Raw genomic sequence first — 16374 nt, 5'->3', positions numbered from 1 at the left:
CAATTTTTTTTTAGTATTTAAATGTTATCAAACAATTATATAATAAATATTATTTTTACTTGTAATATGTATGATCATTTTTTTTTGTATTGATTTTAAAAATTTAACTCTGGGTAGAAATTAAATTAATTTATCAAAAAAATATCAATTGTATTAAAATTTTTGTAATTTAACCATCCATTCTTATTAAACCAATAAATCAAAAAAAAATTAATTTGCTAAAAAATAAAAAATAATACTACCCCCCTATGGGTGTAAAAGGGCTATGGAAACTTATAAGTAACTGTGCTGAAAAACATACGCCCCAAAACACCACTCTGGCTATAGATACAAGTATATGGATACATCAATATAAAGGAATGCCAGAAACTGAAGTAATCTACTACGTATCAAAAAAAATTATAAAATTGTTGTATCACGAAATAAGACCAGTATTTATTTTTGACGGCGCACCAAATCTTTTAAAACGTAAAGTAATAGAAGAAAGAAAAAAGGAAAACTTGGATAAATTGGTTAAAGATATTATAAATAACGAAATATGCAAAAAATGCAAGATTAAAATAAGAATGTGTATACACGGCGGATTGATCAAAGACGAATTTGAAGAAGACACTTTAAAGGGACTTCATGAATGGGGAAAAAATATTAAAGAGGAGAAGCAAGAAATTAAAAAAATATCAACTGATTCTGATTTTTATAATACGGAAAATATTTTAAAATTTTTAGATTCAAAAAAATATTCAAATTCGCAGAAATTAAAAATGCTCGTAAAAATGAGAGAACGTAGAAAACAACGATTTAATATTGATAAAAAATCAATGACAGATTTTTCAAAGTTGCAAATAAAAAATGTTAAAAACAGAAATTTAGTGAGTTTTTATATTTAAAAACTAGAAACAGAAAAACAAAAAAAAAATCAATTCCGATTGTAATAAAAGTTTTTTTTTAAAAACTAACAAAAAAACGATACCAATGAGAAATGAAAATAGTTCTGATGGGGATATTAATGATTTTTTAGAAATAGATGAGACAATTTCACATCGAAATATAGATGATAATTATGTAATCCCGATAAAAAAAATTAAAAATGATTTTTCAGATGAAATTGTAGCCATTTGTAAAACTAAAAATGAAAAATTTAGTGAAGGTTTCTTTGCTGAAGAAAATAATTACGAAGCAGACAATGAGACAAATGAAATAAATTACGATTTTTCACAAGGAAAAACAATAAAAATTTCTAAAATCGATTCTAATTTAAATGAACCAATGGATTTTTTAAATGTTTTGTCTATAATTAAAGAAATTATAAATGCATTCAATTTGCCATATTTGGATTCTCCTTCTGAATCTGACGCCGAATGTGGATTTCTTTATAGAGCCGGTGTTATCGACGGAGTTATCACAGAAGATAATGACATTCTTTTACACGGAGGTGTTGTATATAAGAATTTTTTTCGTAAAAATAAAAATATTTTACGCTATGATCCGAAAAGAATAGAAGAAGTCAAAGGATTGTCTACTTTTGATATTATTGATTTGGGTTTTGTATTGGGTTCAGATTACACAGTTGGAATAAAAGGTATAGGGATTAAAAATGCAGAAAAATATATTAAATCTGAAAATTTCAAAAATATAGATATACAATCATATCGAAATATTTATTTGAATTGTCCTATTAGGGAAGACTGGAGACCAAAATTTAAAACATTAGAATTTGAAAAAATAGTGCAATTTTTTGTAAACAAAGGGATAGATAAAGAGAAAATCGATGAACTTAAATTTGGAGCATTTTCACTTTATCCCCCCCTTACCAATATAAATTGAGAATTTTTAAAAAATATCCCTTTTTTTCGAAATTCGAAGCGGAAAAAATGTGAAGGAGCAAAAGTCAAAAAAATAAAGTTGTAATAAAATAGCATATTTACCAAAAATAAAACAATTGTTTTTTCGTTTTTTTTTTTTCAATTTTTTAAAAGTTTCCTTCTTCCAATTATTGATCAAGATTTATCTTTATTGTACATTGCAATGTATAACAACGAAATCTCTATATAAATAATATTTATAAGGTTCATTTGCTGTTATAAATGAATATTTTTCAAGAATTAAAGAATTTCCCAAACATGTAATGTTTTACTTTTGGAGCTAAAATATAACATATCTTATTAAATTGACATTCTATGCGATTCAATAATTCTTAAAAGAGCATAAATATAACATTATTTTTACTTTGTTTGTCTAGAAAAACCAATAAAAACCTAAAAAACAAGACTAATAAATATACTACCAAACTAAGAATAACCTAACCTAGAATCTGTTTTAAACAACATAAACTGTGTATAAACATGTTTATCTTTGGCAAAAATTAAATGTAATGACAAAAGAAAGCAATAGGTTAAAACATATTTTTACAAATTTAGACTTCTATTTAACTCATAGTTTATTAGAAAACATTATTAAATTGGTTTAAATAATATATTTTTTATAAATTATGTTCAAATTAGATATTTATAAGACCATTTTTTTACTTATGTAAATTTTTCTCTGTTCCTTTCCGCTCTGGACGCTTCGACTTTTGAAAAACAGGGCTAAAAATAAAAAATTCTGTATTTATATTGGTAAGGGGGGGATAAAGTGAAAATTAGCCCTTAAATTTTGTCTCTTGTCCAAACAAAAACAAAATAAATAAAGATTGTAAAAATTTTATTTTTATATTATCATATGTGCAGCCTTTTTCACTCTGTCCATAATCGCTTCTCCTTCCATTTCTATAGAAACGCCTTTTGTTATTATAATATCACATGTCTCGTCTAGCTTTCGTAACCCCTTAAATAAATTCATAGCCACTTCGTATGGTTTATTGCCTAAATAAATAATTTCACAATCTTGTTCTCTTTTCATTTTTGGTTTAAAATCGTAGTGTGTTAATATCCCTACTTTTTTATACTCTTTAACTAATTCTTCAATATTAACTGAATCACTAATTATCAAAACAAATTTATTATTTGGACTATAATGTTTATATTTTTGACCTGGGCAGATTTGTTGATTTTCTATCTTTTTAACGGAATAATTTATATTGATTTTTTCACCTATTAGTTTTTCTAAAACTTCAATGCAAATTCCACCCGGTCTGAGTATCGCAGGACTATTTAAATAGGTAAAAACCGTCGACTCTAGGCCGACTCTACATTCCCCGCCATCTAAATAAAGAGGACATTCTTCACCAAAATCATCAATAGTGTGGTGGACGCACGAAGGACTTGGTTTTCCACTAAGATTTGCTGAAGGTGCAGCTAAAGGAATGTTGAGTTTTTCGATAATTTCCAAAATAATTTTATTGTCTGGCATTCTTACTAAAATTGTATCTAGTCCAGCTGTGACTGTACGAGAAACATTTTTATTGGCTTTAAAAAGCAATGATATTGGGCCAGGCCAAAAGTTTTCTATTATTTTTTCATAGACTTTAGGTATTTCTCCCTCAATGACTGTTTTTAACATCTCAATAGAAGAAACATGCACTATAAGTGGATTATCCGAAGGACGACGTTTTAATTTATAAATATTTTTTAAAGCATTTTCATTGTTTATTGCGGCTGCTAATCCATAGACGGTTTCTGTTGGTATAACAACTACATCTTTTTCAAAATAATGAAGTATTTTATTAATATCTAAATTTTCAATTGATAGAATTTTCATGGGTTTAAAATATTTCTTAAAAATAATACCGTTATTTTTTTCATTTAGTTCCCCTTTTAAATGAAGCAACATGTTTTGTACGAACATCCCAAAGGATATTTATTATTCGAAATGAATGAATACGAAGACTTATCTCAAGGATCATATCAAGAATATATGAAACTAACACAAGTTGTTAATTTAACAGCTAAGTTTGAATTTGCAGATGTACAAATGGCCACTCAAAATATCCAAATGCTTTGCAATAATAAATTACCAAAAGAATTAGAAAACTTTCTAGAACTTAATAATGTAAAAATTTTACATTGTGATTCGTCTTTTAAACAAGCACTTAAAGAAATAAAAATTAAACAAAAAAATAGTATAAATATTTATAGAGGAATAAAATTTAATGAGCATCGATTTCTCAAGTCTGAAATTGATCTTCAATTCATTTTAGGAGTAGCTCACACTTTTTCAAGAAATAAAGTTGAATACAACAGTAAAAAAGAAGATAATATTTTGATACACACAGTTAACATGTTAGAACAACTAGAAAAAGATATTAATAGTTATTCTATGAGAATTAAAGAGTTATATGGTTGGAGTTTTCCTGAATTATATTGTGCTTGTGACAGTATTGATGAATACATTGCAGCAGTAATTTTTTTTACAACTGAAAATAAAAATGAAAATATCAAAAATGAAAAGATTGACGAATTAATAAAATTAAAAGATAATTCAATAGGAATTAAAATCAACGAAGTTGATATGATAAATATAAAAAATTTATGTGATATTATCAATGAAAAAATTAATATAAAAAATAGTCTAAAAAAATATTTAAAAGAGAAAATGTTGACGATATCTCCAAATCTTACCGAATTATTAGGAGACATGATGTCTGCTAAATTAATTGTTTTATGTGGCGGATTGTGTAATTTAGCAAAAGCCACAGCATCTACAATTCAATTATTAGGAGCAGAAAAAAGTCTTTTTCAAGCTCTTAAATCAAAATCAGATACTCCGAAATACGGAATAATATTTTATTCCAAATTGGTATCAAAAACACAAATGAAAAATAAAGCGAAATTTTGTAGATTTCTTGCTTCAAAAATTTCTATTTTAGCAAAAATAGATTGTTTTTCGGTAAACAGGACTAATGCGTACGGGGTAGCTATTAAAAAGGTGGTTAAGAAAAAAATTAAATCATTTGATAATGACAAACAAATAGAAAAAACTGATGAAATTATGTCTAGAGTTTATAAAAAGTTAAAGACATGTGAAAAATAAATAAAAATTTTTATTTTTTTTAGATTTAAAAATTTTCATCTTATTCCCTTTATGAAAGAAGAGGAATTGCAAAACATTATTTATGAATTACTTTCTACGGGAATGTATAAAAGTAATATAAAAAATCTAAATGAAGTTGTTTCAATTTTACGTAAAATACATTTTGATGTAGTTGAATGGTATGATAAATCTTGTTATATTCTTGTTAGCACTGGAGGTAATCAAGAGCTTATTCTCGGGTACAATGAAGAGGAAAATAAAGAAATAATAGAGATATTCGAAAAAATAATATTTGATAAAGAAGTACAAGGGAATTTATTAAGTTCACTAGTTGAAAATGATTGGTTAAGTATTGATGAAAAAAATAAGTACATTTTAAGTAAACGAGCTCTGGTAATTTTTAAAAATAAAATTTTAGAAGCCGATGGAATTTACAAAAAATGTAAATTTTGTGAATTTTTAGTCCGTAGAGAAGAAGCACATGATTATTGTCAAAAAATATTTGATGAGAAAAATTGTTTTTAAAATTAAATTTTTTTATCCTCTTTATGTTAAAAATAAATTTCCCATTTCTTATTAATGAATTTAATACTTCTTTGAAAGTTAAAACAAATATAGAACGAAAAGAAAATCTAGTCACATTTAGTTTAGAATATAAAATGATTTTAAAAATAAATAATTCCAAATGTATTTCAATACAGAAATGCGGAGATGTTTACGTGTACGTATTCGAATTTGAAAATATTAATGATGCTATAGATTTTATAGAAATAAAAGAATGCGAAGTTACCAGTTCAAGTTTTTTCTCTGATCCCAAAGAAATTGAAGAAGAGATTGTCGAATATGCTGAAATTTATGTAAATTCTGGCGGAGCAAAAAAGAAACAAAAAAAGAGACTTGTTGAAGACGAAAACGGATTTCAAAGGTACATATAAAAAATAAACTAAAAAATTTTCAAGTTAAATTTTTTTTTATTCAAATAATTTTTTACTCTCTGGTGATGCAATAATTAAAGGAGGTTCTTCTTCTGTGTTGTCATTTATTGATTCTTCTGCTTGTTTATTTTTATAAGATTCGTCTTCTTGTTTATTTTTATAAGATTCGTCTGCTTGTTTATTTTTTTTAATAGAAGATTCGTCTGCTTGTTTATTTTTATCATTAGAAGATTCGTCTGCTTGTTTATTTTTATCATTAGAAGATTCGTCTTCTTCTTTATTATTCTTGTCACTGGATTTATTGTCAGCATTAGATCGATTTGCTCTTATCTGATCTATAAGATTTTTTTTTCTACCATAAAATGGGGCAGTTATTGTCAATCCAATCATAAATAATAACCATAGTAATAAAAATAGTAAAAAAATTGATTTTAACATCTCTACTTTATGATTCATGAATTTTGTTTATAAGTTTCATTGTTGATGACGTGTCATAGATGTTGTATCAAAATATTTAACTGACCAGAACGAAAATTTATTTTTTATAAAAAAAATTTAACGTTCATTAATTTGTGCAAAATAATTTATAAAATATTTTTTAATTAAAGTTCTCTGTTAGTTTTATCTGAGTCGTTAGGTTTTTCGTCTTTAATTTCGCCTACTTTATTAGTCTCATTATTTACTTGGGTCAAATATGTAGACATGTCAATATTAAATGATCCATTTGTTTTTATAAACTTGGCGATAGAGTCGGCAGATCTTGTTTTTGAATCAAATGCAAAAACTTCATCGGTCTCTGCCTTAACGAGATAAATTTTAGGTACAGAGGAAATGTCGAAATTATCAATGTCATTCATTGTAATGTCACATGTTCCAATGACGATTTTATTATCAAAATGAGTTCGAGAAATAGTGGCCAATTCTTCAAGTACTGGTCTCAACTGAATACAGAAATTACAACTCGGAGAGCTAAAAACTATTAATTTATCTTTAGTCTTGTCAGATCTAAATTTCGGAATATTGTTTCTAGTAAAGATTTTAAGATTTAACTCATCATTGTTTACTGGTTCATCTTGTGAAGCATATTTTGGCTCGATCTTTTTATCTAAAACATCTTGGATAAATGACTGAATATTATTTTCAAAACACTTTTTAAGTGGATATTTCAACCCGTCATTTATAAATAATATCCCTGGTAAATCTTCTTCTGTTAATCCAAATGCGCTCAATTGATCTTTATCGCCTCTATAGGGAATTAAGCAGAATTTTGCTAAATGTTTAACTTTAGAAGCTTCAGATTTATAATTTTTATAAAATGATTGCATCTCTTCTGGTTTTATAAATACATACATGGAGTGTAAACCTGTAGCTTTATACAACTCAAGATTCTGATAGGATAAAGTCCCAATAAGATCTACGCTAACAATCGGGCCAATAGTTTTAATAGTTTCTTCATTTAGAGGAAATTGATAAGAGACTTTGTCTCTAGGATTAAAACCATAAATACCAGGATAAGGGGTGTTCATCTCCTTGGCAAGATTCTTATCTGAAGAAATAAAGACTTTCATTGTTCGATCAAAATGATCAGCAGGCAATAAAGCGGTCTTTTCGTCTACAAAGAAAATTATAAAAAATCTTTCTCCTTTTTTCATTTCTTCTATCTCATCAGTTTCAAAAGTCTCTATGACTTTAGAAACCTCTCCCATACCTTCTGGTACATCAGGAATTGAAATAATAGTTTGGAATTTTTTCATGTCTTCCTCATTAGAAAGATCAATTTTTAGATCTTCAAGTATTCCTTGTCCTTTACCATTTTCAATATTACTATCATAATTGACTTTAAGATTATCAAATTGTCTTTTGTCTTCGACATTTAAGACAACAGATCTTTCACATAAACATGTCAGTATGAAGAAAGCGAATTTCATTTTTATGGGCAAGAAAAATTACTTAAATAGAAAATTTTGGCATTTTGTTTGTTTACAAACAAAGTCAAACGATTTAAGCATAAAGTAAAATAAATAAAAAATAATAAAAAACATTTACTATTTTTAGTAAATATCTTAATATTTTAAAATTAATTTTAATAAAATAAAGAAACTTTTCTGGTAGTTATTAGGCGAACAAATTTAAAAAATAGAATGGCTTGAAAAGCTGTATAAGTCTTAGTAAAATAATTTAACAGATGTAATTTTTTTAATAAAATAAGATTTATTCTAAATTGTACGATTTTAAAAGACAATCAAATAATTGAATAAGCATAAAAAACACCTCGGCATAATATCTATGCTGTAAGATTACAATGTGTCTGGCTTAATTTAAAAAATAAGAATAATGTTTTTAAATTCAAAAATATTACAAATAGATATTAAACACATACTTCAATATTGTAACTTATTCGATGTTTTTATGTTTATTTTATAATGCTAAAATAAGCAAACTTACGAAAACATGAGAGAACTAGGTAGACATTGTATTGATGTATTAAAATCGTATCAATTTACTCAAAACCTCTTAAAATGCAGTAGAAGCCTTTCAAAAAATAACAGGCCTGAGACGCGAGATCTGTCATGTCAAATTTTTTACCTTTTAAATGGTAAAAATAGCAACCCATTTCGTATTAATTTGACTTGATACATAATAATAAGTATCTTTATATCTATACGAACAAAATGACTTGATGCGTATATAATAATAGACCTAATAAAAATCCTCGATCTCTTTATAAGTCCAACTTTATCTCATTTGCGGCGTTGCTTCTACTCGTCATCAAGCCTGCATTTTGTGACAATGGTTAATTTTTTTGTCTTTTACAAGTTTAGCCACGTGCTTATAATCCAGAAATTTCAAATACACAAGCATTTAGCTCTACTTCGTCTAGTCTTTAAATTACCTGAAAGATTTGCTCTAAAATGTAGAGAAATATTATTTTTATGATCCTCTAAGTACTTTACCTACGTTGAAAAAACAAATAAGCCAACATTAGGTACATGTACGTTTGGAACCCGCTTTTGGAAAATGAACCCGCATTGAAAAAATTCGAAAAAAGGGAAAAATAAAAAAAAATTATAAAAAAGGGACTTAACGATTTATTTTAAATAATGACAGAAGACAATTTTTCCGGTGATTTTTAAGAATTTGGAAAGCTCAGTGAAACTGTAAAAGGCACTCATAGTGTTCTTCTTTGTTTTTGTTAAGATCGAATAACTCTTATAAAATGAGCCAAAACCAACTAAATTATATGGTGTTGTGACTCGGAATCGCTAGAGGTTATAGCATTTATGGAGTGATTCTTAGTACTGTGCTCCATCCCTTTGCTTAGCTAATGTGGCATCATATGCTATCCATTGATTAGAGATCATAATAGAAACAGGTTATACATTTTCTTGTATTACCTCAAGGAAAAAGCAGTATTTCTACTACTTACAGAAACGAGCAAGGCGCACGCCGATTCAGCATCAAATGTTTCCAAAATAATCTTTTCTTTATATTCCATGTATGAATACATTTCATCACTAAAAACCTCATCTGCTTCAACAAACATTGTTTTTGCCAATTTTGCCATTTTTTAAGGGGGGTCTTTTAAAATTTCATTGCGGGTTCATTTCCAAAGCGGGTTCCAAACGGTCATGTACCCAACATTATTTCTGGCCTAAATGCGTTTAAAAACAGGCATAAAATCTTCTTTGTTGCGACACAGCACACAAATTTGATGAGTTTTAGAAAAAATATCGTTTACAGATTTCAAAATTTTCATAAAATTAAAATTATAACCGAAATAATAATATATAGTATTTCTTCGGAATCTAACTCGGTTCTTTATGTATCAACACAAAGCTTTCGACCACTAAGCTACATTTTCATATAATTTTACAATGTTTTAGAATATTTTGAAATTTTATCCCTTAGATGTCCACAGATTTGGAAGAAATCGAGAACTTTCTAACTTCATATTTCAATCATAGAGTAGATTTAGTACTTTACAAAATCTACGAAATATCTAGAAAACATTCGAAATCTATAAAATTTTATAGATTTTTAAAGTATAAAATGAAAAAATTGCTTATCCCCCGTGTAAACAAAATCGATACAAAAAATATCTATGACGAACATGTTTGGTTTACAAAAATGATTGATTTGTTTAATAAAATCTTCAGAGATACCAAAAAGATGCACAAAATTGAAAAATATTTAAAATTTTTAGTTAAGAAAAAACTTGAAACATTAAAAAATGAATTCATTTTTAAAACAGCTACAGAATTTTTAATGGATAATTATAAAAAAACTAATAAAAAGTTAGAAGCGAACGAAGAAATAAAAAATAATATAGAAGCGAATAAAGAAATCGAAAAATTTTATATGGTAAATGAATTTTATAACTTAAATTTTGTGGAAGATTTGAAAAACTTAATAATAAAAAGATTTGTAAATAAAATAATAGAATGCGATATAAATAAGATGAAAATATTTTTAGAAAACATTAATGACGATTTTTTAAATATTAAAAACAGGATTTTTAATGAAGTTGCAAAAGAAATAAATAAAAACAAAATTTTAAAATGTTTAGAAAACAAAGATTGCCTTGAATTTATTGCAAGTTTGTTTGAAAACGCAAAAGATAAATATAAAGAATACATTATTTTTTATTTAAATAATAAATTTAATGATAACAAGATGGATATAGAATATGTTAATAATATTTTAAAAATATATCTGGAATATAAAAAATTTGACGATTTTGTAAAATCTGTGATATTTAATTGGTTGAAAAATTTAAATATAAATTTTGATAAATTTGTAAATGTTTTGAATTCTGGAGAAGGAAAATCTACCGAATTATTTGAATTTTCGGGTATTTTATATAATTTTATTACAGAAAAAGAAGCATATGAAAAATCTTTAAGGACAAAATTATGTTACAGATTAATAAACAATTTAAGTACAATTGAAGAAGAGGAATATTTCATAAGTATTTATAAAACATTCACAAAAGACATTTATGTTTATAAAATGGTAGATTGTATTGAAGATTTTAAAAATAGAATTTTTTTTCATAATTGCGAAATTATGATGATGAGGAAATTTCAATGGGCAGAATTTAAAAATGTGGAAATTTTCAATTCCGACCTTTCAAAATTAAAAAATAAATATGAAAATCAAATTGCGAAATTTGAAAGAAAAAAAATATGTTGGATGGATTCTCTGAGTACAGTAGAAGTAGAAATTTATGGGAAAGAAGCTGTCTTAAATTTGGTACAATATGATATTTTATTAAATATTAATAATCTTGATCTTGTAAAAATTTTAAATGAAAATAAAGATCAAGAAAAAATTTTAAATATTAAAATATTACAAGATAACGGATTATTAATAATTGAGAATGAAAATTTTTATATAAATAAGGATTTTGAATGCAAAAATTTTAATACTAAAGAAAGGGAATTATTAGAAATTAACTTATCTCATGAGGCAAGTAAAAATAAAAAACATCAATCGGAAGTGTTGGACAGTAAAATAATGTCAAGATTGAAAAAATATAAAAAATTGGAAATTATCGATTTATTAAATATTTCAAGTAAATCTGAAATAATACAGAGATTGGAAATACTAGAGAAAAAAGGATATTGTCATGTTAAAAATGAAGAAGTACTCTACAAACCATAAAAATAAATTAATTTTGTGTTTTTATCTCATATAAAAAAATATTTAACATTTTAAAAAAAAATCATAAAATTTGTTAAAAAATATCTAATTTTTAATTTGAATGAAAAAATTTGTCAAAATTAAATATGTAAAAAAAAATTTTATTTTAACAATTGCCATATAGCCTATAACAATCAAAATAGTAAAGTCAAAATATAAAACTTGTCATAATAAATATCATAAAACAATAATTTGGACAGTTATATCGTAAGCATTTTTACAGTCAGATAAGACAAAGAAATACTAGTTGGTACGACGAAGAATATGTATGAGATTTTTAAAACTTCTTCTGTAGATGATTCAATAATGTACATTTTTTCTACATTAAACATTTCAAACAAACAATTTAGTGTGTCACTGATGTAATTTAATTGTTTCATATGAAAAGTTAAAAATAAATCTTACGATGATTTCAAAACTAGAATAGATATAAAAAGAAGAAAACTTCGTGTTAATCGAAATCTAGAACGCGCAAAAATATATGATCCAATAAATCTGCACTTTAAAATTAATAATATGCATTAATTGTACCAATACGATATGTTTAAAAATTTTTGAGTTAAAAATGTAAAAATATTTTTACCAGTTAGCTAAATATAGATTGGCTCTTTGTGTCATCAAATGATTGAAGAACATTATGGACCTATTTAAGTATCTTGTTGGTGTTGATCTGCTCAAGGACGGGGAAAAGTGTGGCATTTTGCAATCTTGCTCAGATACAATTCTAAAAACCAAGTGGACAGTGTGCCACCTGAAAAATATCGTTGTTTGATGAATCTAAATCATTAGATTTATACATAAATGTCTAAAATCCGCTTCGTCTCTTTCTTGGTAGAATCTTTTCACCGCCTATTAAAATCTGAAATCAACACAATGAATTGTATTTAAAACAAAACGAAGCTTTTTGTGGTATTTTGTTACAAAAAATCCGAAAATTTTTAAATTGAGAATCTAAACTTCTCAAGCAGATAAAAATTTCTAATTACTGAAATTTATAAAGTCAAATTTTAATTACTTTATCTCTTCTAAGAAAAAATTATCGCACCAACAACTATTCTATAATATAATGAATACATATGCATGTAAGATATAATATGCATTCTGCATAATGAAGTAAAGCTATCTATACGTTTATTTAAACTGTTATTCGATTTAATTTATATCAATTAAACGATTCATTATCTTTACCATAAAAAATTTTCATTTCATTTTTTAGACATCTAACTGGAAATGCAAAAATTAATTAATTTGAACAATAAACGTCACGCTGTTTTGGTTTTTGAAAGATGTCAATGTAGTTTTTCAATGTTTTAGTGGCTGCAAAAAATTAGCTAACTTGGTTTTTATAAATTTCACATGAATAATACTAAGAAAAAAATTTGTTTATTTTTCGATTGTCAGCTATCAATTATTAAATTTTTCATTTAGAACGATAATTAATATACATTAAAAATATACATAATAATCAAATTTTCTTATTTTAGAATATTTATCATTGTCTTATACTCCAACAAAATAATATTATTTTTTAAAAAATTCATACATTTCAAATTAATTCCTTATATTTGTATAATACATATATTAACACAATGGTCGCTTATTTTTTAAATTTACTTGTTTTAGCTGTAAATTTTTTTATCTATGAATAATGGTTTTTAGATGTCAAATTTATTCTGGAATGAAAATATAAACAAAAAATATTCTAAAAAGTAAACACTTTCTTTTATTGTTTTTTGTTTATTTTTGATTTGTTTATAGTTTATATGTTGACAAATTTTTGTAAATATTACTCATTAATTAATTTTGTTTGTATAAATAAATAATTTTTTAAATTGCCCTTCATGATTAAAGATTATGCTATAAGATATTATATATTTAAATTTTTTTGCAAAAATGTCAAAAAAGAAATCGACGAGATGGCTAGAGAAATATTTTTATTCTTACAAGATAAATTTTTACTAAAGGAAGAAGTTTTAGTAAATCTTCAAGAGGGGCTAGTGGTAAAAATTTTCAAAGGTAAATTTTATATACTAACGAAGAATGATTTTAGAATAAATAAATGTGATTATAATGATCTTACGAGAAAAAACAAATTTAATATCAAAGAAATCGTTGAAACTTTATATTTTATAACTTATGAAAGTCCATTTGGGGTGCGCCTCTTAAGAAAAAATATTTATGAATTCTGTCATGAAAAAAAAAGTATAATTAAATACTTAAATTTTTTAAAGAAAAAAGATGACAAAATAAAAACAACAAACATAGAACTTTTTAATATAAATAAAGAAAAGGCGACAAATGATGAAGCAAAAGAATTAATCGATGAGAAAAAAAAAATTTATAATATAATTGAAGATGAAAAAAGAGGGGATAAAATAATTAATGAATATATAGAAGATGCTGAAGTACATTTTTTGGATATTACTTCATTTGTCCCCTCTTCAGAAATATTTAAAGCAGAAAATTTGGAATTTAAGATTGTTAATGCGATAATAACAGTTTATTCGCATATTACAAACTTCTACAACAATAAAATTTTATTAAACACTTCAATAGTTAAGCTAATAAAATTATACAAAGAATATGCCTATGATTCAGAAATTATAGGTATTATTCATGGAATCCTCATAGATAATCTCTATGAAGAAAAAAACAATATAGGTTTATCTGGTATTATCACGGTAAACAAGAATTTGATAGATAATATAAATGTCAATATCTTGAGTAATGAGGTAATTGTCGGAAATGAAGTGGGTTTGAGAGGGTGGAAATTAAAAACTAGAAGTTTTTTACTCGATATATATAAAATAACAAAAAATAAGAAAATTTTAAGCTTTTACAATGCTCTTAATAAAAAGAGTCCTTTCAACCCAAATGAGACGTTTGTGTTGAGAGTTTTTTTAACTTTATTTTTAATTAAATGTAATATGGCGACTAAAAAATTCAAGGCCAATTTAATTAATGAGCTAAAAAAGCTTAAAGAACTAGAAAATAGTTTGTTGGAGCGTAACAGAAATTTTAATTTAGAAGTTAGAGGAGATGGAGATTCTCATCTAATTGACGAATTAAAAAGAAAAATTATTTTGTCTCCAATGAAGCAAAAGATTGGAACATTAAATGGGGGAGAGTTTATACTGGTAAATTTGAAAATTTTTTACCAGAAAAATGATACATTTTACATTCCAAGTAAGTCAACAATAGAAGAAATTTTAAAGAAATATCAGCCAGTCGATAAAATAGAATTTAATACTTGTAACAATCTAAAAAACATACTTGAATGTTTATATTTGAGAAAATAAAGACTAATAAATATTTTATTATTAAAAAAGATTCTTCTTAAATATTATACGCCCGTTTTTTATGTTGTAAATAATATCATTTTTATTTCATGCTATATTTTACCAGGGACCAACAGTATGGCAAGCTGCCGATGCCGTAGCATTTACGTTGAACTAGGTAGGAACTAAAATGACGAGTGGGCCAGACGTGTTATTCTCTTAGAACTCTGCTCAACGCAGGTCACAGACAGGAATGTTTGTGGTTCTAATCCCAAGAGATAGTTTTTCTCCTGCAAGTAAGACCTTTATGGTATGCTGGTGTGTATCACAAGTTATTGGCTGTTGAAGTTTTTATTTGCTGGGAGGCTTTTCTTTAATCATAATAAAAGTTTTTTAGTTTTTTTTTAGAGACCAACAGTATTTTGCTGTTGCGATATTCGTTTTAAAAATATCTATCTTCATAGTTTAAAATGGCTTCTATGGGTCTCTTTATACTTACTACGTTGATATTTTCTATATTTTGGGCGGACTCGAAGCTTAGATATGTTTTAATTTATATTTAGTCATTAATTGCTCTGAAATTACTCCAAATAATCTTATTCAGATAATCGGCAGAAGTTTCTATTATTTTTTATGCCTATAAGTTTTATACTATTTTTGACTCAAAACATTCTGAGTTGCCAAGAGACGTAACACAGTGCATTAACCATATTGATAAAATTCTTACCTTTAAACTTTGTAAGTAAATTTCGTTGAAGAGAGAGTAAGAAAGGATTCGTAACAGGTACTCGAGATAACAGTTAACACTGTTTAAAAAATTAGTAAACAACTTTTGAGGAGATGGAGTGTCGTGGCTTATTTAAGTATAATCCATTTATAAGCAGAGATCATTCAATTATATTTGACATCCCCAATCTTCCCCATTACTTTATTGTTTAATTATATATAATTAAAAAATCTTTTTTATGTAATAAATATATTTAGGAGATGTTTCATGGGGCTGTACAAGTACATTTTTACAATTTATTGTTTGCCTTTTATTGTACAAGATATTGTGTTGTTTTGCTTACCTATTTGATTTCTAAATGATTTTTTTTTAGAAGATCTAAACATAAAGGCTTTTATTTATTGTCTCTTCATCAACAGTGGACTGCCTTTTTAATATTATATTGTATAATATGCCATTTCGCTTGATCATAGCAGGTGTATCTATAATCATATTATAAAGATATAAATACATAATAAAAACTACAGTTTATGGCTTAGTATTACATTTTTTTGTCAATTGTGCCTATCTTTCTAATGCCCTTTCAGCCTTGGCAATCTTAATAGCATATCTTATGCAAATTATTGAAATTATGCTGTTATATAATTCAGTTTGCGCAGGTTTCGCCCATTAATTTAAACATACCCAAGCATGTAATCAATTTCAGATTTGTGTATATGTCTGACAAGTACTAGATTATTCGATTTCGATTGTAATAACAAGT

The 16374-nt window shown here is 25.7% G+C and overlaps 9 protein-coding genes across 9 annotated transcripts; 6 read left to right on the top strand and 3 right to left on the bottom strand.

Moving 5' to 3' along the window:
• Window positions 1-248: 248 nt before the first annotated feature.
• Window positions 249-1824, top strand: VNE69_03173 (DNA repair protein RAD2; the record flags this gene model as incomplete). Its single annotated transcript, XM_065473031.1, has 2 exons — window positions 249-869; window positions 901-1824. 2 exons carry the CDS (start codon window positions 249-251, stop codon window positions 1822-1824), a joined length of 1545 nt encoding a protein of 514 aa, XP_065329103.1.
• Window positions 1825-2706: 882 nt separating this feature from the next.
• On the bottom strand, window positions 2707-3696 carry VNE69_03172 (threonylcarbamoyl-AMP synthase (SUA5); the record flags this gene model as incomplete). Its single annotated transcript, XM_065473030.1, has 1 exon — window positions 2707-3696. One exon carries the CDS (start codon window positions 3694-3696, stop codon window positions 2707-2709), a length of 990 nt encoding a protein of 329 aa, XP_065329102.1.
• Window positions 3697-3756: 60 nt separating this feature from the next.
• Window positions 3757-4968, top strand: VNE69_03171 (nucleolar protein 56/58-like; the record flags this gene model as incomplete). The annotated part of the gene is made up of 1 exon (XM_065473029.1): window positions 3757-4968. One exon carries the CDS (start codon window positions 3757-3759, stop codon window positions 4966-4968), a length of 1212 nt encoding a protein of 403 aa, XP_065329101.1.
• A 51-nt stretch (window positions 4969-5019) lies between these two features.
• Window positions 5020-5493, top strand: VNE69_03170 (non-structural maintenance of chromosomes element 1-like protein; the record flags this gene model as incomplete). The annotated part of the gene is made up of 1 exon (XM_065473028.1): window positions 5020-5493. The coding sequence occupies one exon, from the start codon at window positions 5020-5022 to the stop codon at window positions 5491-5493; it is 474 nt and encodes a 157-aa protein (XP_065329100.1).
• A 23-nt stretch (window positions 5494-5516) lies between these two features.
• VNE69_03169 (uncharacterized protein) lies at window positions 5517-5903 on the top strand (the record flags this gene model as incomplete). The annotated part of the gene is made up of 1 exon (XM_065473027.1): window positions 5517-5903. One exon carries the CDS (start codon window positions 5517-5519, stop codon window positions 5901-5903), a length of 387 nt encoding a protein of 128 aa, XP_065329099.1.
• A 36-nt stretch (window positions 5904-5939) lies between these two features.
• VNE69_03168 (uncharacterized protein) lies at window positions 5940-6293 on the bottom strand (the record flags this gene model as incomplete). Its single annotated transcript, XM_065473026.1, has 1 exon — window positions 5940-6293. The coding sequence occupies one exon, from the start codon at window positions 6291-6293 to the stop codon at window positions 5940-5942; it is 354 nt and encodes a 117-aa protein (XP_065329098.1).
• Window positions 6294-6505: 212 nt separating this feature from the next.
• Window positions 6506-7831, bottom strand: VNE69_03167 (protein disulfide-isomerase (PDI); the record flags this gene model as incomplete). Its single annotated transcript, XM_065473025.1, has 1 exon — window positions 6506-7831. The coding sequence occupies one exon, from the start codon at window positions 7829-7831 to the stop codon at window positions 6506-6508; it is 1326 nt and encodes a 441-aa protein (XP_065329097.1).
• A 1981-nt stretch (window positions 7832-9812) lies between these two features.
• On the top strand, window positions 9813-11567 carry VNE69_03166 (cullin protein; the record flags this gene model as incomplete). The annotated part of the gene is made up of 1 exon (XM_065473024.1): window positions 9813-11567. One exon carries the CDS (start codon window positions 9813-9815, stop codon window positions 11565-11567), a length of 1755 nt encoding a protein of 584 aa, XP_065329096.1.
• A 1880-nt stretch (window positions 11568-13447) lies between these two features.
• VNE69_03165 (uncharacterized protein) lies at window positions 13448-14905 on the top strand (the record flags this gene model as incomplete). The annotated part of the gene is made up of 1 exon (XM_065473023.1): window positions 13448-14905. One exon carries the CDS (start codon window positions 13448-13450, stop codon window positions 14903-14905), a length of 1458 nt encoding a protein of 485 aa, XP_065329095.1.
• Between the last annotated feature and the right edge of the window lie 1469 nt (window positions 14906-16374).

This window comes from Vairimorpha necatrix, chromosome 3, assembly GCF_036630325.1.
Source record: "Vairimorpha necatrix chromosome 3, complete sequence".
Classification (NCBI taxonomy): Eukaryota; Fungi; Microsporidia; family Nosematidae; genus Vairimorpha; species Vairimorpha necatrix.
Note: the sequence above shows the minus strand (reverse complement) of the source record. Positions and strands in the feature narration are given on the sequence as shown.